Source organism: Corvus brachyrhynchos, unplaced genomic scaffold (assembly GCF_000691975.1).
Source record: "Corvus brachyrhynchos isolate BGI_N302 unplaced genomic scaffold, ASM69197v1 scaffold115, whole genome shotgun sequence".
Classification (NCBI taxonomy): Eukaryota; Metazoa; Chordata; class Aves; order Passeriformes; family Corvidae; genus Corvus; species Corvus brachyrhynchos.
Window position 1 is genome coordinate 7,154,605 of NW_008239553.1, and position 23,108 is coordinate 7,177,712.

At 53.7% G+C, this 23,108-nt stretch overlaps 1 protein-coding gene across 8 annotated transcripts in view; it reads right to left on the bottom strand.

Moving 5' to 3' along the window:
* Nucleotides 1-1,462: 1,462 nt before the first annotated feature.
* The window catches only part of DGKZ (diacylglycerol kinase zeta), a 55,205-nt gene continuing 33,559 nt past the window's right edge, over nt 1,463-23,108 (bottom strand). For 6 of the 8 annotated variants that reach the window (XM_017741885.1, XM_017741889.1, XM_017741891.1 and 3 more), the window contains 27 exons: nt 22,536-22,604; nt 22,031-22,102; nt 21,616-21,732; nt 21,452-21,523; nt 21,065-21,160; nt 20,716-20,798; nt 20,131-20,191; nt 19,640-19,753; nt 19,105-19,245; nt 18,504-18,582; nt 18,160-18,215; nt 17,060-17,122; nt 16,743-16,816; nt 16,520-16,631; nt 16,009-16,208; nt 15,608-15,708; nt 15,398-15,477; nt 14,300-14,344; nt 13,965-14,034; nt 9,645-9,685; nt 8,951-9,141; nt 8,431-8,462; nt 7,629-7,672; nt 7,164-7,284; nt 6,611-6,647; nt 6,219-6,318; nt 1,463-3,857 (listed from right to left, as the gene is read on the bottom strand). In XM_017741885.1, coding sequence (XP_017597374.1) covers nt 3,741-3,857; nt 6,219-6,318; nt 6,611-6,647; nt 7,164-7,284; nt 7,629-7,672; nt 8,431-8,462; nt 8,951-9,141; nt 9,645-9,685; nt 13,965-14,034; nt 14,300-14,344; nt 15,398-15,477; nt 15,608-15,708; nt 16,009-16,208; nt 16,520-16,631; nt 16,743-16,816; nt 17,060-17,122; nt 18,160-18,215; nt 18,504-18,582; nt 19,105-19,245; nt 19,640-19,753; nt 20,131-20,191; nt 20,716-20,798; nt 21,065-21,160; nt 21,452-21,523; nt 21,616-21,732; nt 22,031-22,102; nt 22,536-22,604 — 2,388 coding nt within the window. In that variant the 3' untranslated portion in view covers nt 1,463-3,740. The remainder of the gene's footprint in view (nt 3,858-6,218; nt 6,319-6,610; nt 6,648-7,163; nt 7,285-7,628; nt 7,673-8,430; nt 8,463-8,950; nt 9,142-9,644; nt 9,686-13,964; nt 14,035-14,299; nt 14,345-15,397; nt 15,478-15,607; nt 15,709-16,008; nt 16,209-16,519; nt 16,632-16,742; nt 16,817-17,059; nt 17,123-18,159; nt 18,216-18,503; nt 18,583-19,104; nt 19,246-19,639; nt 19,754-20,130; nt 20,192-20,715; nt 20,799-21,064; nt 21,161-21,451; nt 21,524-21,615; nt 21,733-22,030; nt 22,103-22,535; nt 22,605-23,108) is intronic. The other 2 variants (XM_017741892.1, XM_017741888.1) reach the window with 2 other exon arrangements.

Below are 23,108 nucleotides of genomic sequence, written 5' to 3' on the forward strand. Positions count from 1 at the left end.
ACACAGCCATGCATGGGAGAGGAACGACCTTTTCCTTGTTGAGGTGTGTGGCAGGTAATCATTAACAGGGCCACACTGCTGTCACCCCAGCTCCGCTAAGCTGGGGCTGAATTTGCATGGCTTTCTCCAGCCTGCACACGTGCACCTGGTGCCTACACCCCCAGGTGTGCTTCCATCCCACAGGAGGGCAGACAGACCTCCAAACCTCCAGCACCTAACTGAAAAGGAGAAAGAGGGGATGCCAACACCCTTTGGAGAGAAGGGTAGGACTTTGCCCCAAAGGTACACTGCCCCTTTCCCAACACTCCTCATCAGAGTGATCACATAGTGGGACTGCTTCTCTTCCTCACTGTATATTTGACACTGGGGCAGCTGGAAGACTCTTATTACCATGGTTACTGACAGCCCTTCCTGCCGAGATGTGGGGCAAGTCCCAGCATGCCGGGGTCTGGGCACTGAAGTAGAGAGGGTCCCCTCCTCCCAGCTGCATGTACACCTGGTCCCTGGGGAGGCCGGGACAAGTTGGTGTGCCTTACACCTGCTACAGATCCTCACTGTTAGCTCTGGGCAGGAACTGAAGGTTGAAGACCATGAAAGAGAGGCACAATGGCAGTGGAAGAGACAATGCAGGCAGGGAAGGAGGCTGCTTCTCCGGGCAGAGAGGGGCTGGCAGGAGTGCAGTCAAACTGCCCTCAGAAATCTGAGTTTAAGGTATGCATATAGCTCCTCATCACCCAGCACCTCCATCACCGGCATGCCCTCAGCCACTGCCATTACCTCCTTTTTCTAAGGAAACTCCACAGGAGAGAAGTGTGTTGGCCACAGTCATGCTTACGAGTCTGAGGCTGGAAGCAGAAGTGTCCCTAATCCTTGCTTTTGTAATCAGAGCGCAGTCCTTCCACCAGAGCAGCAGAGATAATCCCTGCCCTCAGTGCTCAAGAAGCAGAAGCCCAAGACTCCCTGCTGGAGCTGGGAATGAATAGGAAGAGCCCCCGCCAGGCTCATCTCCTGCAGAGCAGCATGGCTGGGGACAGCTCACCACAAAAAAAGGCCAACAAACATTTTGAAACTGGAGGCTGGATGCTGCTGTAGTACCCACTGACAGCTGTGGCAGCTGCTGGGGCTGGTGCCTTTGCCCCAAGGAGGAATAGCAGGCTGCCAGCTCCTGACTCACACTTCCAAGGCCTTCTGGATCACTTGGGAAGGCAGTGCACTTTCTCCCTTTCTGACATTACACTGAGCACTGAGGTATAACACAGGACAAGGACCCCATATCTAGCAACAGTCCCAGAAGGATGCTGTGCTGGGAAGAGAACAAGGACGTGGGCCAGCAGGGAACTCCTAGAAGTACCCCCAAATTTGGATGGAGGCAGATGCCTTGGGTTCCAACCTTGCTTGTGCGACACGGCATCTGTTGTGCAGTACCCGCTGCAATCTTGCGGATGCAGCAGGAGACAGGAACTAAAACATCAATCTCTTTATTTCAATGGCAAGAAACAACAACATCCAAACAGTCAAAGTTGAAAAGCAATGGGAACACAGGCTCCTGCCAGGCCCTGGGCCTGCTAGAGCCAGCACCCTCACATAGTTACAAAAATACAATCCTACAACAGCGTCTAAGAAACACAGACCCAGGTATTGCACAGAACCCCTGCCCTCAGGGGGCAGGGTGACCAACACCCCCTCCTTCTTCACCAAAATATAAGCAGGCTTGGAATTGCACAGCAACTCAGCTCACGTGTGCATGGAGGGGCCAGGCAGGGAGGGGAACAGTGTGTCTCTCAACTACCTGTACAAACACTGTAAGGGAGATAGGGGGAAACTGAGGCTCTAAATGCCTCTGGGCCAAGTTGGGCATCCTGTCTGGAGCAGCAGTGGCGTGGACCTCTGAGATGACAGTGCCTTGTCTGTCAGTGGCCTGGCAGCAGTGCTAATGAGAACTCCAGGCACTGCTGGAATGTCCCAGCTCTCAATGCATTAGGACGCTATCATGAGTAATTGCCAATACTGCCACTGGCCCCTGGGCACCCTGCACAGCCCTGCGCCTCCCCAGTACAGCGACCCCCATCCTTCAAGGGAACCCTGCTTCTGGCCAAAGAGTCTGAAGAGTATTCTGGTTTCCTGGAGTATCCTCATACCCTTTTCTTGGGAGTAGGAGGGATTCAAATGGTGCCACCCAGCACTACCAATGGGCCCAGCTGGGTATGAGTGCAGAGGGACTGCACAGACCACACACGGTGGCAGCAGCATCCTCTCCTGGAGCCAAGCTGTGAACAGCAACCCCCTTCACAGCCACTGCCCAACCAAAAGTGCCAAGCAGGTCTGCTAGGCTCAGAGCCATCAGCTTTCCTCCTCTGTAGGCACCTCCTGGTCTCAGAGACTCAGTTCTGCAAAAGCCTTGCTGAAGGCCTCTGCATCAAGCACTCACGGCATCCACAGGGGAGATGGGTTGTGGTGGCTCAGGCACCATGGCAGGTGGTAGGTGAAATTCCATCCATTGCAGGCATGACTCAGGGCTAGGAGCCCTGATGGTTCCTGTGAATCCAAATCCCTCTTTCTGCTAAAACTGGAGAGGGTGAGCTGGTGGTCTGCTCAGGTGGGTTGTGTCTCAGCTGGGTGAACTCTCAAGTTTTCCCTGCAAAGCATTGTGCCCAGTTTGGGGAATAGCAGGAGTCAGACTAAAAGGATGCATGTTGCCAGGTTGGGGGGCATCCCAACCTGGATGGGGGATCCCTGAGAGCAGCACTGACCCCAGCACTGCCCATCCAGCCCCATGCAAAGTCTACCATTGAGGGAGAAACTGAAGCAGGGAGGGCAGCTGAATCCAAGTCAGCATTTGGGAAATATAACCAGCTTCACCGCTGCCACTGCCACTGCCACTCACAGATGAGTGCAGCTCTCCACCATCCTGCAGCGGGCTCACAAAGAGATGCCCAGCAGAGTGGGTGTGCAAACAGTCCCACCCAGCCCTGTGGAGGGAAGCGTGGTGGGAGGGCTTGGTAGCCTTCCTCCATGCCATCCCAGCCCCGAGTCAGACTGCTGACTGAGCACTAAAGGCCAATCAGGAGGGCACCTGCTGCCCTACTTCCAGTTGCACCAGTCCCAGATGCTCCAAGGAAAGGCTGGGTGCACCAGTGACTTCCCTCCTGCTGCAGAAGGCTCTGGGTAGAGCAACACAGAGACCTGGTGCAGCCCCAGGAGGGAGAAGGCAGGGCCAGTAAGTTGTGGTGCTTCCTTTGGGGCAAAGTCTGAGACTCACGGCCTCTGCTGTCTGTCCATGCAGCCTGTGCCTCCCATAGCTGTGCCAGACAGGAGAGGAGGAACAGGACACAGACCTAGCCAAGCACTGCCAGCGGAGAGGGGCTGAGCAATGGTGTCCCACAAGGATCATAGGTAGGAGCCTGTGGAGGGGGCACTGGCATGGCTCCCATGAACCAGGGTGACTGGGGGCTTCAGCCTGGCCCACCCCAACATGGCTGGGGGATAGAGCCCATCTAGAGCAGGGAATGTGGTGAATGAGAGGTGAAGGGGTGGACACACAAAGAATCAGGCTTCAAGTCTGAAATACCCATTGTCCTCATAAACAGAGTCCCAGCCCAGCCTGGGGCAGAGCTCTGCTGTATCCATCTCCAGGGACCAGGTTGACATCTGGGGAGGGTTGGGCCAGATACAGCTCTGCCAGTTGGCATTGTCCTCTTCTCATCCTGCATGAGCTGGCTTGGGCTAAGGCACGCCAAGCACTACACAGCTGTCTCCTGGTCCTCCCGCTGGATCATCTGGTAGTGCTGTCGGTTCTCGAGGTAGGCAGCTAAGTCGGGGTCATTGGCTTTCTCAGCACGGTGCTTCGGGGTGTCTCCCTGCACAGGGGAGGCAAGGAGTCAAGAGTGCCAAGCACTGCCTGAATGCTGCTTTGGCACCCAAAGGCATCCCCATTCCCCCATGGGGCTGGGTCCAGCAGAGCCTGCAGCCAAACTCCAAGGCAGGTAGCAGCCCATGTGTTCACCACGGGATGAAAGCGTGCTCCTGAGGAGCCTGACTATTGCAGGCCTGGAAGCTGTCCCCTGAAGGGCCATCAGCTCTAGGCATGGGCTAGGACACCACTGACCCTGGGAGTTACCCAAGTTACCCAAGAGGAGACAAAGGGTGGTCCCCATGACCTGCTCTTCCCCTGTGCTGCTCTTTCCCTGTGCAGGCGGGAAAGGGTGCGGAATGAGGGGTATGTCTGGGGAATGCCCTGGAATACCAACCCCCCTTCCCTCACAGCCTAGCTAGCGCTCCAGCTCCCGGAGGAGGATCACATTTCACCAGCTTATTGCAGCCATCTGGATTGTGTCCACTAATGAACTCCTGCACTCCATAAAAAGCAAATCTGTTAACAGCTCCCAGCTCTGTCTCCTCTCCCCCTTCCCTCCCCCTGCTCCTTGCTCCTCCTCTCCAAGTGCCCAGGCTCTGCTGTGCCACTGAGAAAGGCCACAAAAACCTGGCGCTCTGCCGCTGCCATTGAAAACCAGCCCTGGAAGGGATACCCATCCTGTCCAGCTCATCCCCTGGTGCACAGCAGGGCAGAGGCAGCTGCAGTAGCGTGCCGGGGCCTCCAGAGCAGCCCGCAGCCGTATTTCTCCATCAGGAACAATGGTCAGACATGCAGAGCCCTCCGCTGGGCCTGGATGTGGCTGTGCACAAAAGCCCACCCGTGTGTGCCTGCAGAGAGGTATCATGCACCAAGAAATCTCCCTGGCATGTGCATCCCAAGACTGGACACACCCCATGATCCTGCACACACCCCCCGGCAGCCACACCATCAGGGGATGGAGACCACTCTGTGCTTTGGTGCTGGGTCTCCTTGAGGGCCTCCTCCCCACATCTCCTGAATGCAATCACTCATTTAACAGAGGAGGAATTGAGCTTCTTTCCTGTTCCCCTGCAGAAGCCCCTCTGCATCACTGCCTGCCTGCAGCCTGAAACCGGAGCTGCCAGGGCCTCCCTGCCTGGCTGGGCTGAGGCACGACAACTGATAAGGCTCAGCCTCCCTCACCTCTGCAGGGAGTGGGATCAGTCTGCTCCAAACTCGTGCTACAGGTCTGCCGCTGGGGCTCCTAATGAGGTGGATCCTGCCTGTGCAGGCAGGCTGTGACCCGGAGCCCATGAAAGGTCAGTGCAGCAGCACAGAGGGGTCCCCAGGCAGCCACAAACCTGACATGCATTTGCACAGGCACGTGCAAACCCATTCCCTGGGGGGGCACATGCCTGAGCAAGGCTCCCTTTTGTGCTGGGAGGCTGGGGGCTGTTCCCCTCCTTCAGGCAAATGAGGGGGCTGGGGACAGAGAGGGGCCATGCCTCTTGAACTGCCCTCTCCTCTTGCCTCTGCCAGCTGAGTCTCCAATCAGGCCAGTCCCACTCTGGGCACTGTGCAAGACCTAAGCCTTAGACAGGAACAAGGAAGAGATGGGGAGCCAGAGATTATCTGTACAGCTGGCAAACAGGGATGTGCGTTGTCTAAATTGAATCCCAAGCTCCACCAGCACCAGCACCCATCAAATGGGCACCTAACCAGCGTCCCAGACCCACAGATTGCACCTTCTTGGCTTGTTCTACATCACCTCTGCTACAGCCCATCACTACAAGCCTCCACCAGACAGACCTGACCACATCCTCTCTGCCATATGCCAGCCCCAGGAACCTCCTGTATCAAAATATGGCCCCAAGCCCTCCCCTTTTGCAGCTCCTCTGCCAGGGCTGGCACAATTCCCTGACACTAAGGCACAGCTCAATTAACTCGGCATGTGAGGGAATGTCCTGCCTCTGCCTGCTCCTGCTCCCCGCAGGCCAGCTTCACCCGCCAAGAGGAGCTCCCAGATCCCCCATCATGACCGCCTGTGGGGGAGAGTGGGGGGAGTCCTGCAGCTGGGAGGGAACTTTCAAGGAGAATGTCCTTGCTCTGACCCCTGAGAGTGGGAAGGGGGAGACAGGGATGAGACATTCCAGCCCCTTGCCTCTAATTTAATAAAACAACAGGGAGAGAAGCACCAGGAGAAGAGGGATTTAACCCCTCTGCAGCTGGGCTCTACTGGGCAAGCAGGGGTGCTCCATGTCAGCTCCTCTCTGACTGGCAAGCACCCCCACCCAAAACACTCCTGCTCTGCTCTCCAGCTGGCTCTGCTCCTTGCCAGCCCTCTGGTCACCCCAGAAAGCCCCACTGCCACTGCTCCCACTGTCACCTGCAGGTCTGTCTTCATAAGCGAAGCCCCGGCCTCCACGATGTAGTGGCAGATAGTGCGCTGGCGTAAGGCTGCAGCCTGGTGCAAGCTGGTTTCACCGCTGAGGAGGAGAAAGCGGGAGATGTGAGATGTCCCCCTGAACAGGGACAAGCAGCACATGCAGGTGGCAGCGAGGGACAGCAATTCAGCAGCAGCAGCAGGAGCTGATGGTGAGTTGTGTGTTTGTCCAGGCTGCCCTGGCAGAGGAGGGGATGCTACTCAGGGGCAGTCTGTCCAAAATGGACTGGGAATCATGGCTGGCAATTATAGCAAGGGCAACTGAAGTGTCCCTGTGACTGGTCACTTCGCAGAGGGTCTGGCCAACAGGTAATGCAAGTCAGGCAGCAACTTACTTCTCCTCCTCTGTGGCATCAAGGATTTCTGAAGGAGCTGTGGAAAGAAAGAGTGCAGGTGAGTGAGACCCAGCTCCAGGGCAGAGACAGACCTGTCTGCTCCATGGTCACAGTCTGCATCATTCCACAGGGGCTGCTATTTTCATGCTGCCTGCACAAGTCCTGGCTCCAAAGAACTCAGGTCAGCAATGGCATCTAAGCCCAGCTGATCCCAGGAAAGAAGAATTGATTGTGGACTTGCTACAGAGAAATATCTAAATAAAAATAAAGAGGTCTGTATTTAAGTGGGAACTGCCAAAAACAACAGGTCAGCTGCCCTGAAGGCAGAAGCAGGACACTGAGAAATGTTTCCCAGAGACATGCTGGTCCCTGCCAGGATGCAGCAACAGCCATGAGGGCACCCCAGTACTGGCAGACAGATGCCAGGAAAAACCCATACACCAGAAGGATGATGTAGCAAACCCAGAAGGAAGGGATCTAAGCCCAGGAGCACTCCGTCCGAGCAGAGGGATCTTTTTTGGCTGCCAGGCTCCTTTGCTAAGCTCCAGCTCACCATTCTCGATGATGTATTTGACGATGTCCTTGCTTCCTGATTTGACAGCATGGTGGAGGACAGTCTGGCCTGAGGAGTCTCGCACCATCAGGTCTCTTCCAGCTTGGTGCAGCTCTTGGAACTACAGGATTGTCAGATTGCTCAGGATGAGTTGCATTTCCCAGCTCCAAGCCCCAAGCCCCAGCATTATGTGCCTGAAGTGCCTGACAGGTTGTGTGGATACTTGGGGCTGGTGGGGAGCTTTGTCCAGCTCAGCCATGCTACCAAGTCCCTTCCCTTCGTGTGCCCCAGGAGAGGAACCAGGGCTTCTTGCCAGAAGCCTGCCTGGTTTCCAGCCACCACTCCTGAAGGAAGGCCCTTGACAGGAGTTGCTCCAGGGCAACTGGGGAGCATGGCCGGCAGGGCTTCCCTTAGCCCAAGGGGCACACCAGCCCACAAGCCTTCCTTGGCTGCTCGAGCACCTACCTTGCTGAAGTTGCCGCTCTTGGCAGCTTCTATCAGAAGGTCATCTGCAAAGAGAGATGTGTCAGGGTCAGAAAAGTCAATCTGTAACACTGCTTATCTAATCCTGGAAACAAGAGTTGGGCGCCAGAGGTGTGGAGCAGGAGCACAAGCTCCTCCAGGCCAGACCCCTTGGTCAGACTGCATTTACATGGCTCCTCCACCTTCAGGAATGTAAGGAACAAGCCAGGAGAAAGAAGGAGACACTGTGTAGCTAGGGGTGAAGCCAGACCTCAGCCCCAGGGAGGCGCATGTACAGGGGGAGTAGTCTCTGCCCTTGGGCAGGGTAACTTGTGATGGAAGTGGGGAGCAGGTCTCCTGGGCATCAGCCAGCGGCCAAGACGCCTCTCACCAATGACTCACTCACACTTCCAGGCTCCGATCAAGCTTCAGGAAACTCTTTCCATTTGTTCAGCTTGGTGAGGCCCCTGATCTAGTGTTCCCACCTCCCCAGGGAGAGGCAGAGACAGCCTCTCAACCCAGTCCACAGTGCTCAGCTCTGCAGGTGGGGGATTAACCCCTTGCCACATGATTTCCCGCACGGTGGAGCCAGGAAGGCGCCTGGCTGGGCCACTCCACAAATCACTGTCAGGTCTCTTGTGCTCACCTCTGGGTCACCCGCCCTCAGGGCTCCATGTTTCAGGACACATGGAGCAACAGGGCTCCTGCCCGCTCACCAGTTAAAGGATAGGCCAAAAAACCATGGCAGGAAAACAAAACAGTGCAGCCTGAGAGGGGGTATGACCAGGGGTAGGACTCGACTCACCTTTATGTGGGAGGCAGCGCTCTGGCTCAGTGCTGGAAGGGAAGAAGAAAAGGTGTAACTAACCCTGCCAGTCCTGGCAGCAGATGGCCCTAATGGGCATGCCACCATTAGAGGGATGGAGAAACATTCCTGTGGCACTCCTCCTTGCCTGATCTGCATTCTTCCCCATTCCCACTCCCATTTCTACTGCTGCTCCTAGCACCATTGCTCATCCATACTCAACACTGCCCTTAGTTGGGCTGAAAGACACCCATGCCCTTTGCCCCGTGGGCCAGGTGCTGGAGCTTGACCCCATGGCTGAGCCACCTGCTGATGCCCCACTGCTTAGGGCAGTGCTGGCAGAGGAACAAGGAAAAGAGGATGGCATCTCATCCCTTGGTCTAACTCAACACTGAATTCCTGCTTACTTCCAGGGAGCTCCCCTGTAATCTGGCCCAGGGATCAATGCTGTGAAGCCAACCCTATCTCTCCCATCACTGCCCATTCTTCCTGAGACCCAGCACCCCCACTCCAGACTCACCTGAGGGCAGGAGAGGAGGGTGGAGAGGAGGAAGAGGAGGGGAATGCAAAATGGTGCCCAGGGGGTGTGGCAGATGAGTCCACGAGGTCGGGCATGGCAGGAGAAGTGCTCACGGTCTGAGTGACCACTAGCTCTGGGTCCAGCACATAGAGCTCATCCTGAGAGATCTCTGTCACATAGTTGAGGTGCTCCTGAAAGACACAAGTAAGGACATACTTAGAAGCAAGACCTACTTCTGCAAAACTCCATCCCCTCATATCCCAATGGGTGGGTTTGTAGCCCACCCATTTGCTCAGCAGAGCAATGGTGGCTTGAACAGTCTTGTGCCTGGGAGCCTTTGCATCTCTCCTTGTTCTTTTCAGGCTTCCTATCTCCTGCCACCTTAGCAACCTTGTAAACCTTATCTCCATGTCTTCCTCCCCAAATCATTGGGGAAAGTATCTAATACTGGTGAAGATGACCCCAGCTGGCAGGTCCCCTGGCCAGTCTTGCTATGTTTGCTATTCCTTACCCGCTGCACTGGAGGGCCCTGCAGGCAGCTTTCAACTCAGGGTTCTGTGCTTCTTCACTTTTCTCCAGAATCCTGGAGGTGCTAAGCCTGGTCCTGGCGCAGGCTCATCATGCCATCCCTTTAGGGGATGCCAAAGGGCAGGGCAGTGGTATGAGACCTGTGTGGCCCCAAGGCTATACTCACCTGTGCGCGGTCTATCCTGTAGAACCGATCGGCCGTGGTTGCTGTAAGACAGGAACAGAACAAGATGGGGTGATTCCTGGTGTGAGAAAGGGAGACAGCCTCTTCCCACCACGAGTGACAGTGAGCTATCCAGCCACTTCGTGGCTTGCACAGAGGGGACAGCAAAGCCAACAACAGCCCCTGACTCAGCGCAAACAACTTCCTTTCGTGATTCTGCTGGTGCCTCCACCCTAGAGGCAGCCCCTTGGGCCTACAGACCACCATGGCCCTGTGAAACATGCCTTTGCTTGCTAACTCCTCCTCAATGACTCCTGGCAGGGAGCCACAGGTAAGGCAAGAACACATCTAGCTAATGCCATGGCCTTTCTGGGGGCTTTCAGGTGCTCCAGCATTATCCTGAGCAGATGAAGCTCAGGGCTATCCAGTGCACATCTCAGCATTCATTCATACCAGGTGAGGAATTCCTGTGATTAACATGGTGCACCTTGTTGAACAGCGCTCAGAAATGGGGGCACTACAGGGGGCTGGGAGAAGAGAGAGCTCAGCCTCCTCTTGACTAAGGACCTCCATGAGGCCACTCAGAGCATGTGACTGCCAGGCACAACGGAGCATGCCACCACCAGCTGTAGGTCCAAGCCCCTGTCTCCTAGGATGGCAGGAGCTAAAATCCAGCCTGTCAGAGTGCATCCCTCTGCTTATCCCTCTTCCTTAGAGAAGAGATCACCACAGAGAGAGAGAAGCTCCAACAGAGCAAGTGGCTATGCTGGAGCCAGACACAGACAGCCACCACCCCTAGGGGAGCAGGGAAGGGTTATGGACTTAGGGCATCACCAAGGGAGAGCAGGACAGGTAAGAGCACAGTGCCAGAACAGCTGGATTCCCATGCAGGGCAACATTTCCACAATGTCCTGATGGGCTGCTGGTGCCAGTCCAGGAGAGGTTGCTGCAGTGGGATCCTTGCAGATCCAAGGAAGTCTTTCTGCAAATAGAGTGGGGATGTGCCAGAGCAGATGAGAGGAGTGAAAGAGCCATGTTTATCCTGGATATCTAGGGAGCTACTGTTCAAGGCCTACAATTCAGCCACTTGAATGAACCTGTGCCGTGTTGAATGAGGCTCTAGTCTCTTTCCTGACACATTTTCCTGAGCCCAGAACCTGCTGCTGGGAGACTGGCAGGAGAAGGGAAACTGGCCCTGGTAAAGCAGTCCTGGTAGCAACACCTGGGAGCAGCAGCACCAGCAACCCCACATGCAGGGCTGGAATCTTGAAGGGAGAAGTTGCACCCTCTCTGCCTAGTACGAGGCTTCCCAGGCCCACTTTGCAACCCATGGCTGTGCTCTGCTGTGGTCTACACTCTGCTTGCTGGGATGTCAGAGAGATGAAATGCTACCAATGGGCATTTCACTCAGCCAGCTTCCAGGTACAGAGGGAGCTTCTTGGTCAGAGAAGGCAAAGGGAGAAGGGAAAGCTACTTTCAGGTAGGGGAGAAGCAGCAGCTGGAGCCCAGCAGGGAGCCTGCTCGCCCATAACACTGCGACGCTCATGGTGAGCCTGGCTCCGAGCATGCTGGAGCAGGGGGGCCCCCTGCCTGCACGACACAGGAGAGCATCCCCAGAAGTCCCGCAGTGATAAACACACGCCACCAAGCTGTCTTCAGCTCCAAGGGCAAGAGAACTGCAGACACCCCTTGTTCCACTCATGGTCAGCAGCCAGACACGCAGCCTGGGGCAAAGCACGGCTGTGCTCAGCCCCAAAGACCCCAACATCTGTGAGTCCCAAGCCTCAGTGGTTCCCTGTGGCTTGTCACTAAGTGTCCTCTCACCCCCCAAATTCATAGAATCACAGAATCATCGAATTGCTTAGGTTGGAAAAGACCCTTAAGATCATCGAGTCCAACCATTAAACCAACGCAGCCAAGTCCACCACTAAACCACGTCCCTAAGTGCCACATCTACACGTCTTTTAAATATCTTTAGGGATGGGGACTCATCCACTTCCCTGGACAGCCTGTTCCAACGCTAGACTACCCTTTCAAGTGAGAAAAAAAATCTTCCCTGATGTAACTTGAGGTCATTTCCCTTCAACCTCTTGCTTGTTACTTGGGAGAAGAGACCAACACAACTTGACGCAACCTCCTTTCCGGTAGTTGTAGACAGAGATAAGGTCTCCCCTCAGCCTCCTTTTCTCCAGCTCCAGCTCCAGCTCCCTTGATCTCCTCATCCAGATTGATAAAGATAATAAACAGGACCAGCCCCATCACTGAGCCCTGGGGATCACCACTGGAGCCGGCCACCAGCTGGATGTAACTGCAGTCACCACCATGCTCTGGGCCAGGCCATCCAGCTGGTTTTCTATCCAGTGAACACTGCACTCATCTGAGCCATGAGCAGCCAGTTCCCACAGGAGAATGCTGTGGGCAACAGTGCCAAACATTTTATTGAAGTTCAGGTGGACAACATCCACAGGTTTCCACTCATCCACTTAGCACGTCACATTGACACAGGAAGAGATCAGCTCGGTCAAGCAGGACCTGCCTTTCACGAACTCATGTTGGCTGAGCCTGATCCCCTGGTAGTGCTGCCTGTGCTGCCTGATGGGATCAGGATGATCTGCTCAATGACTTTTCACAGCACCAGGGTTGGGCTGACAGGCTTCTAGTTCCCCAGATCCTCCTTCTGGCTTTTTATAGATGGGCATCACACTTACTAATTTTCAGTCAACTGGGACCACCTCATCAGCCAGGATTGCTGGTAATTGATTGAAAGTGGCTCAGTGAGCACTTCTGTCATCTCCCATAGTACCTCTGGGTGGATCCCACCCAGTCTACAGACTTGCATGTGTCTAAGTGGTACAGCAGGTCACTAACCATTTCCCCTTGGATTATAGGGGTTTCGTTCTGGTCCCTGTCTGTCTTCCACCTCAGGGGCATGGACACCCTGAGAACAATTGGTCTGACTATTAAAGACTGAAGCAAAGAAGGCATTAAGTACTTGAGCCTTATCCTTTGACACTATGTCTCTACCCTTTCACTCAGTCAAGGATGAAGATTCTCCTCAGACCTCCTTTTGTTGCTGATGTATTTGCAGAAGCATTTTTTTGTTGTCTTTTATGGCAGTAGCCAAATTAAGTTCTAGTGGGGCTTTGGTCCTTCTAACTTTCTCCCTGCGTAACCTCATGACATCATTATAGTCCTCCTGGGTTGTCTGCCCCTTCTCCCTTCTCTCCTGAGTTCCCACCAAAGCTCTCTGTTCAGCCAGCCTGGTCTTCTTCCTCGCTGGCTCGTCTTTCAGCACGTAGGCCTGACCTGAGCCTTTAGGATTTCCTTCTTAAAGCACGTCCAGCCTTCCTGGACTCCTTTGCCCCTCAGGACTGCCTCCCAAGGGACTCCATCAACCAGTCTCTGAAACAAGCCAAAGTCTCCCTCCAGAAGTCCAAGCAGTTCTGCTGGCATTCCGTCCTTACTTCTCCAAGAATCAAAACCTATCATTCTGTGATTGTGATGCCCAAGACGGCTTCCAGCATCACCCACCAATCCTTCCCTGTTTGCAAACAGCAGGTCCAGTGGGATGCCTTCCCTACTGGCTCCCTCACTGTCTGTGTCAGGAAGCTGCCATCCACACACTCTGAGAACTGTTTCCTCTCTGCTGTGTTGTATTTCCAGCAAACATCTGGTAAGCTGAAGTCCTCCACAAGAACAAAGGCTGGCGATACTGAGACTTCTCCCAGCTGCCTATAGAATATTTCATCTGCCTCTTTATCCTGGAGGGAGTCTATAACAGACTATAACAGACTTCCACCAGGGTATCTGCCCTATTGGCCTTCCCCCTGATTCTTACCCATATACACTGAACCCTATTGTCACCATCATTAAGCTCTAGACAATTGAAACAGTCCCTACCATACAGGGCCACTCCAGTGCCTCTCCTTCCTTGCCTGTCCCCTCTGAAGAGTTTTTAGCCATCCATTGCAGCCCCCCAGTTGTGTGACTTGTCCCACCATGTCTCTGTGATGGCAACTATGTCATAGTTTTCTTGCTGTGCCATATCTTTTGGCTCCTCCTGTTTGTAGCCCATGCTGCATGCATTGGTGTCAATGCACTTCAGCTGGGCTACTGATTCCTCCACTTTTTTGGGGATAGGAGCCATAATTCCTATGCCCTAATTCTTAGGTGCTTCTGTGGTTTCTAATGCATCAATAACCCTTGGATCTTTGCAGCCACATGGATCTCCACTCCCTACCTCCACTGAGGTGGCAGACAAAAGGACCTTGCCTAGCACATCATCAGACTCAGTCAACACTCCTAGGGGAGGGTGATACTCACAGTCTAGGAAGCACCACTTGGGTGACAGCTTCTGGAATGACAGTGTCTTCGGCTTGGCTCCATCTCCCTCCTGCATAATAAAAGAGAGGATAAAGATGTAGCTTATGGCCTCTGCATCTCTCCTCAGAGCATTCCTCCTGCTTTGGGAGGTCCCTGCAGACATAGAGGACCACAGGCACTTGGGTGAACTTCAACACAGGCACAGCACACTGCAACAGGGAGCAGCATGGGACAGACTGGAGCTGACTGTAGAGAGGTGTCACAAGACGAGCCCATGAGACCAGCACAGCAGACATGACAGATGGGCCCAGCAGACAGAGTGAGGCCATACACACCTGAAAGAGCAGGCGCTCTAAAGCAGAGGGCTGTGGAGGGAAATCCTGCAGAAAGGCAAGGTGTGCTGTTACAGCCGGTGTCTGGGCAGCTGCCCAGTCCCTCTCTCATCCCACTGGAGTTGCTTAATGTGCTGCCATATCTGGCTTTACACACTGTCTGGCCTGGTCCCTGCATGGCTTTAAGGCCCGAGCACAGTCATTGCCCAAGGAGTGAGAAGAGGTAAACCATGAGGTGACCAAGGAACACCAGCCACACTGCACAGTTTTAAAGGTGCAGGAGATTGCAGGGGCATCAGTCTACCACACTGACACAGCAGGAAAGCCATGTGCCTGCCTGCATGTCCTCACCAGTGCCTGGGCACAAGGTGGGCAGGGGACAGGCATGCAGAGCAGGCACAGCAAGAGGCAGATGCCAGTGTGCCAGCCCAGGCAAGCACCTCTGCAACTCAGCCCTGCAGGACACTATGCACACGCTGGATGGGATTCCCACAGGCACAAGAGCCAGCTAACAGCAGACTAAGCAAGGTCCCTTCAATCTTCTATGCAACAATCAGATTGAGCAGTGCAGCACCAGGAGCCACATTATGGGCTTAGAAGGTATTGTTCACCAGGAGCAAGAGTTACACAGTCTGTGTACAGGTCACAGACACGTGCTAGTACATTGGCAAGGACACAAAAATTAGTGCTTGCAAATGAAAAGAGGTGGAGGGGTTATAAACCTAACCCAGGCACCTGGAGAGACCAGAGCTGTGCCAGAAAACACAGAACCTGTGGAGGGTAGAAGGCTTACAGGCCCCCACAGGATGTGTGCCAGCTTTTTATACTACTCTGTAGTTTTTCAGGGTCACTCTCTGGGCTTGGAGAACAGTCAGAAGAGCAATGCTGAAAAAGAAGCTGCCAGACAGCACGGAGCAAAAAGCCATCCAGCTTGGGACCCTGCCTCCACCACATGGTGAAGACAAACCATGACCTCTTAGTGGGAACCAAAGCAAGAGTGTGTGTGTTGGTGCATGCAGGTCAAGGAGGCTTAGAAATCCTTTCCCTGAGTCCCTCCATCCTCAGCATTCAGCCATAACCACTTTTCATGCAAAGACTCACCTCCTGCAGCTTCTCAATTTGGGTCCGGCACAACTCCAGGTCACTGTCTCCTGGAACCACGATGATCCCCAGTGGCACAGCTGCAGAACAGGGCACAGGCACAACTCAGGGAGCAGCCCATGCCCCATTACCAACACCTGTTTAGCTACAGGCTTTGCCAGACTTGGGGACTGCAGCTCCCACCCCCTGGTCACTCAGCTGGTCACTCACAGGCTTCCTTGAGCTTTTCCTTGTCATAGTTCAGTGCCTCATAGTCACGCATGCTGATTCGGCTCACCCGGATCCGCAGCCGCTCGGGCACTGGCTGCTGGCTGTGTGCAGGGGGCAAGGAAAAAGGAAGATATCAAAAAATGACAGCCTGCTTTCTCCTTATTCCCCTCATCCCTCCAAAACAGGCAAGAGCACAGTGCTGTATAGACTGGGGTGGGGAGCTTGGCACCAGAATTTCTCCAACATCAGGGTCAGGCCTTATTTCTGTGACCTGATCCCTTCCCAGACCCTCCCCAAGAAAGGACTGAAATGCCTCTGCCAGTCATGGATCAGTCCCATCCCTTTCCCTGCCAACTGTCCTTCCTTGGAGAGGAGGTAGCAGATCAATCTGAGGAACCTACTCATTGAGCAGGGGCATGGAGTTGCGCCGCTTGGTCTTCTGCACCATGTTGGCTTGGTTGCGCAGGGAGATGTGGATGCAGGAAGCCGCCAGCTTGCAGGGCTCTCCATCCACCTGCATGGGAATGGCCTTGGACGTGGTAAGAACTACCTGCCGGCACTGACAGAGCCGCTCCCCATGGCCACCGACTTGCAAGGCAGCCTGTGAAAGGGTCCAGAGTGAGAGCAGAGCATGGACTGAGACGTGGATGAGGGGAGCATCCATTGTGAGCTGGATGCTGCAAGTGAATCAAGTTCTGAGGGTCTCAGGTTTGATTTCAGTGAGAAGGGACTCACAGAGACCAGGGCATAACAGCACCTCACCTGAATCTTAGAGAGCAGACACTGTCACACAGGCCAGTACCACAATTCCTCCAGAGAGGATCTGTGGAGCTGTGGGCTGGCTGACACCTGGTCAATGAGACCAGTCACTCCCCTGGTTGCTACCTACAGCTGCCAACAGTACTGACTCACCAGCGATGTCATGGTGAAGCCAATAACTTCAATGCAGCCATCATCATGGCGCTGAGGCTCAAAGTCATGGTGCTCCCCAGGGTTGCCCCAAGGCATGGTGCCTGCACAGTACCTGTGAAGGGATGGGAAGAAATGCCTGGACCGGCATCCAAAACCCAGGCAGGGATCTACAGCACAGGTGTTTGAAGCCCAGCATATGAAGACAGGTCCTGGGGTTGCTCACCTTGGGATGTTAAGGAAGACCAGGCACTGGGGCTTCAGGTCCTGAATCTTGGAGGTCAGGTCTGTCCCGTCACACTGGAGACAACACAGGGGTGTTCAGGCTGCTGTAATGGGGAGCCTGGTCCATCCTACCCACTTAGGAAGAAATGGCCTCCCCTCCTCTGCTCCCTACACTGAGTGTTCTCCAAGTCAGGGGAGGCTGATGCTCCCAGAAACATATCCGCTCCCCAGCCCTGCCATACTCAGTGTGCCAAGGGACACTCCTCATGCCTCCACAGCTCACCCCCTCCCTGGACCAGAGCACCCCAGCACACTCACAACCAGCCTGACGTGCTTCGCCAAGTCTTTGGAGCTCCCAGTGAGGAAGTCAGAGAAGGCTGTCTGCCAAGGTAAGAGACAGAGTTAGTGCCCAGGTGTTCACCAGAATGGGCAGCCAGGAAGCCTGCCACTGACCCGCCACAGACCTCAGCTGCTGAAACCTGCAAACCCCCTTTTCATCCACAGAAGTCTTCTCCTCCTCCAAAACAACATGATCCATTCCTCTTGCTATTTTGTCTACCAAAAACTTTGGGGCACCTTCAGTAACATGCTCTAGTGTTCCCATGCCAGCCCAGTCCTGACTTTAGGGAAGAGCTGGCAAGGTGAGTCTCCTCCAGTGAGACTCAAGTCACAAGAGACAAATTCAGTCTCAAGCTGTAATGAAGTACCACAAAACAAAGCTGAAGTGACCCCATCTAGAGATTCCAGGAGGGACAGCAAGGGTTCCCTTTGGGTTTAACTGTGCAGATAGGAAAAGATACACAAGCAGGACAGATGTGAGATGGCACAGAGCAGCTTAGCCTTTAGTACTGCTCAAATACCAGTCACCAGACACATGGGTAGAAAGCATATTGAGGATGTGGAGACAAAGGAACGAAGATGATACTGAGATGCAAGGCTCTAGAGGTGAGATACAGGAGGAGGGTGTAATTAGCCAGGAAGCTGTAACTGGTCCAAGGTATACAATAAAAGACCAAAGTAGTGTGGAGATTCTATGGAAAGGCTTCCTATTCCTCTGCAGGGGGGACAGCCTGCCTTCCCACAGCTCCAGGGAGGTCCTGCCTGGGTGACCACCCACGAGCTGGAGATCAAGAACAATAGTGGCAGAAGATCAATACAGCAACTGTACTGCAGGCCACAGAGCAAGTTGTACTGCCAGCAGCACTCGCAGCCAAAGAGGAGCTGTGACTCCCAGTGCTGCAGCCTTTCTCCAGCAACTCTCCACCTTTGGGCTGGGGGGCTTAGCTTGAGTGCACGTGAAGGTCCAGGTAACTTAAATGAGTGAGTTTAGGGTGTAGACAGAAGGCAGGTCTATGCCTGTGCTCCAGTTGACATTACGGCTGCTGTGACGCAGGCTCAGATATCCCCCACACACTCACCCCAGCATAGAACATTTTATTCCGAAACCGGCTGTTGAACTTCTCTGGGTTGGCCTCTAGGGAAAGGAGAAAAAAAGTCCAGGTCATTGGCCTACATATGGAAATATTTCACTTACCAGCTCTCCTCAGACACAGCTCTACAGCCAGCCTCAGCCAGGAGTCTGCTCCCAGCTTTTTTCCTGTGCAGGCACCCCTCTTCCCCCTCTGCAGCTTGGACTTGCTCCTCCTGTTTCACCTCCAGCTCTGTCCCTGAAGCAATTCTCTTGTTCACTTTCTTGAGGAACCCACAAACAAGAACGGGCCCATCCCACAGACACCGACCAAGTCCTGCCACTGCCCTGTACCTCGGGATTCGTGGAACTCCAGCGTCACCCGTGCGTCAAAGCCAAGGCTGAAGTAGTTATTAAAGACATCCAAAGGGAGCTGAAATGGAAAGGAAGAATAAGGATGAGGCTGCCAGTATGTGCCCATGGCAAAGATTAAGTCAGTTTACAGCAGAGCTACTACAGTGCTCGTGAGGCTGAGGGACCCTGCTTGCCTTTTCCCTAGGAAAATACAGAGGTTACCAGCCTGAGATAATGGATAAGTTCCTGGCTCCTAGGGGTAAGGGAAGTGGCCCAAGGGGACACACTCTGCTCTCTGAGGTTTCTGCAATCATCCACATTTCTGCTAAAGAGAACAGTCTCACAGAAGACTGGGCTTATACCTGTTGCAAGTTGCAAGTTGTGGTTAAAAACCTTTGGTAGGCATTTAGTTATGAACTCTACATGCCTTTCCACGACTGCTGTGGCTCAGAGCCATGAAGAGAATGGTGGAATTGGAGGAGTGAGAGGGAAACACCAACCCAACAATGTAGCCCCAGGTGCTGGGGCTGCCTGAGCCAGTGGAGAAAAGAGAATGCAGACCTCTAGCACAGGGAACAGATATCGAGAGGAGGTGTCCCACCTTGTCAGCAGCTGCCTCATCCTTTTCCTCAGGGTTTGCATCAGGGTTTGGTTCCACATGGAGGTTCCAGCGATCGAGCTGCACTATGTTCCCATCTTCTACGTGTGATAGGATCTTAGACAGAGGCTCATCCGTGTAACCCTGGTGAAGGGAAGGACTTGGTGAGTCTCATGCCTGCCTCCCACAGAGATACCCCAGATAGCAGGCTTTGATAAGACATCCCAGAGTAAAAGATGGAGAAGAGAGACCAACTCTACTCGAATGCACAATGAAGTGGGACTTGAAATTTAAAACAATGAATCTTCCTTCTAAAAATCTTCCAAAATTTGAAAAAGCAATTGCTTTTGTATAATCTAATGCAGAACAATTCAAATGTCAGAAGAATGGCAACATCCAAATTGCACTTATTTGTTGGTCTCTATCTACAGGAAGTTAAAACACCAGCCCACGCAAATCTCCACCCATGTGTCTGAAACAAGGGTTGAAGCATTCAGCCCTTCTCTGTCAGCAGTGGGTTCTTGTGCCCATCACTTACCCCACCCCAGTTCAGTGTTCTGGCCAAGTCGTTCCCTGTCCCCAAAGGTAGGATGGCCACAGGAGGAGGTGGATTGATACGTAACTGGTCCAGAATGGAGAGTATCCAGCCTACCTGCTCAAGCAAGAGAGTGCAAAGAAACCATTGTTTATCTCAGGGACCAGCAGGTAGGCAGAGCACTAGCGATGGCAGAGGGGCAGAGATGGGGTCTCCTTAGCCACATCTGAGGCTATTCACGGTCTTTAATGCTCTAATCAGCTGCTGCAGGAGATACCAGGAACCCCAGTGAGGATACTGGCCCTCAAAAGGGCTCCAAATCCAGACATGTTACAGACTATCACTCCCTGGAACAGTGCATGAGGGCACCCACAGTATCCATGCTACCAGCTGTACCATGGACACAGTGTGCACAGTTTGCCCTGCTCTGGATTACAGCAAGGAGGGCTGCTGTCTGCACTGGAAAGGCCTGGGCAAAGGGGCTGGAGACTCACCGTGCCGTCTCCCCCGCACGCCAGGATCCGGAGGTTGTGGACTTTGCGGTACAGCTCCAGCCTGCAGGGAATGGGGAGGTTGAGGAGAGGAGGGGAGGGGAGAGGTACTGAAGGTGCAGGTACACAGCAGCTGCCTCACAGAGCCCTTGGCATTCACAAAGCCACATCCATGTCTCCCTCCAGAGCTGCTCACAGCAGTGGGCAAAGCCACAGTAACTTTGGCTTCGCCAGCTCTTGTGAAGGAAGAGTGGGGTGTCCACAGGCTGTGCACACATAGATAACCCAGAACGCAGCAAGCAGACAAGACTCACACAACATTAACTGAATATAAGGAACTATGTCTGGGAACCTCACCCCATGGCTCTTCAGCACTAGCCTTAAGATTAGACCAACCCTCCATCAGGAATCACTGACTATGAGTGACTATCACAACCTATCCTAGATAGGCCTCTCAAAGTATTGAAGGTCTGTCTGCATGTGGGAGCTATGAAGCATCAGGCCTCTGCCAGCTGGGGGAAGAGCTCTAGGGAGGAATCCTGGGACATGGATAGGGGAGAGAAAGGTACTGCCCCCATCAGTACTCACGCCTCCTTGGGTCCACCCTGGCTGAGGTCGAAAACTTGCCGTGGGTTGAGATACCACATGAAGGATTGGATGATCTTGGCTCCCTATGGGGAGAAGAAAGACTTTAGGTAATATCAAGTTCCCAGTGGACAGCAGAAGGAGGCATCTGCCTGGGGACAGGCTAAGACAACACTATTCTGGAGGAGACACAGGCAAAGCCTGGCAAAGGTGGGAACTGCTGGGCAGCAAACTGGCATTGTGGCCTCTTGTGCAGCTGAGACATCACCAAAACTACGATGAGAGCTCAGCAGCCAAATGGCAATGCTCTCACAGAGATGTCTTCTTAGGGAGATACCAGACAAGGCCATACCTGATTCCCACCGCTCTTGGGGTTCACGAACACCAGCAAGGGCTTCATGAGAGGAGCTGGCATGGGCTTGATGACAAAGGGTTTCCACCTCCCTTCCTGCAAGAGATACCATAGATCCTTCAACAAAGCTGGGGAAATGCAAACTCCCACCTCCAACTGAGCCCTAACATCATGCAGGCCAGAAGCAGCAGAAAGAGAACATCCCAGCCACCCCATAAACCTTGCATCTGGGATATACCCTGCCAGCAGGCACCCTCCCTCCAGCTCAACCTCTTTAACCTCAGTGCAGACCCAGAAAAACCCACTTTTATTCCCTGCCTTGCTCCTCATTGTTCAGTCTCCCTGCCCTTCCAAGACAAGGTCATTCCCAGTCCCCTCATCTCTTACCTCGGCCCCCTTTTTGCTGGATTTCCGCTTGAATGATGTCCTCTTCTTCTTCTTACTAGATTTCAGTGGATTCTAGAGAGAAAAGGAACAAACATAAAAACTCTGTGAGGAGCCACTGTGTAAATGGGAACTGTGAAAGAGCCACAAGAGCTGAAGTGACTTACCTGGGGCCGCCGGACCCGCAGAATCCAGGTAGGAGGAACGACAACAGCAGCGTGAGCCCCCAGTGAGCAGGGCTCTTCAATGTGTTGCAGCATGAAACATGACACTTTGCTGTGATACTGGCCAAGAAGAAGACAGAGAGAACTCAGCTGGTCAGTTTGCTGGGCACAGCCACCACCTCCTCCTCTCAGGTCCCCCATGCCAATGCAGGGAGTGTTGGATGAAACCATGCAGGAATTTCATAATGGGAAGGCAATGAAGAGAAAGCTTCTCAAAGGAGCTTGCCAATGTCATAGTACAGCTTCTCCCAGCAGGAGGAGCTGTTAAAGGGCAGGCTACTTGGGGGAGTCCCAGCAGAAAGCAGAGGTCATTAGTGCAGAACCGACTGGTAAGGCATTCAGGGAGGGCTTTGCTCACCGCTTGTTTGCACCAGGAACAGCTGATGGCTACAATCTCTTTGCTGTGGAAGGCAAACTTCTGCTGAAAACCCTGTGGAAGAAAGGAGAAGAGGCTTAAAGAATTCCCTCGCAGTTTCCTACCATCCAACAGGACTTTTGCACCAGTAAGAGAGACATTAACAAAGAGAGCACATCTGCAGCTGGAGCTCTCCAGATCCTGTCAGACAGCCCCAACCACCACAACGGCACCAGGGAGGCCACTGTGCTCTGCAGGGGTGTCCTTATTGCTCAAACAAAGCATGTCAAGAAGACAGTCTCCTTCAGGATTAACTGGGCCCAGGGGAAGAACTACTCTATGTGGGAAGCACTTACATAGTGCTTCACTGAACAAAGCAGGGCACGTGTCTTGGGTTTGCTGCCAAACAGGAATGGTGGGATGTCCCTGGTTCCCAGCCCTGTTCTTGTCTCTGGTTAGACCTTAGGTTTCCTTCAGGCTGAGAAAAATGCCCAAAATGCCCTCTCACCTTGCCACACTGCCGGCATTTCCCTTCCTGCCGCCTCCGGTGCACCCAGTGATGCCGGACAACGATGGGCTAAAGGGAAAAGAAAAAAAGAAAATTAAAAAAAAAGGGGAATGAAGGGCCCAGTGTGTGAGGGAACACAGAACAGGCAGAAGGAATGGACACAGGCCAGCCAGCCTCTGCTCTTGCAGCAAAACCACTGCTCATAGGCACCAGCCTCCACCCTCTGAAAGAAGGCAAAGCCAAAGAATCAGGGGGCAAGAGGCCAATTTAAGATGCTCCAAATAAAGGGAATTAAAACCAGAAGAAATAGGAAGGAGAATAGGGAAAGTGAAGACTGAGAATCACACAAAGCAGACCCAAGGAGAGTGGGCAAGCAGTAGCACATCTCTGTCCCTTAACATCTCTGCCCACATGCCCCTAGTGCCAGGTGAAAAATGTGCTGGTGGAAGGTGTGAAAATCCCTAGGGAGACACAGTTTGTGCCCACAGCAAGAAGATGGAAGTGCTTGCAGCTAAGCCACAAACCTCCTCCCTCCATGTTCCTCGAGAAGAGTGGCAGCCCCAAAGCCCTCCA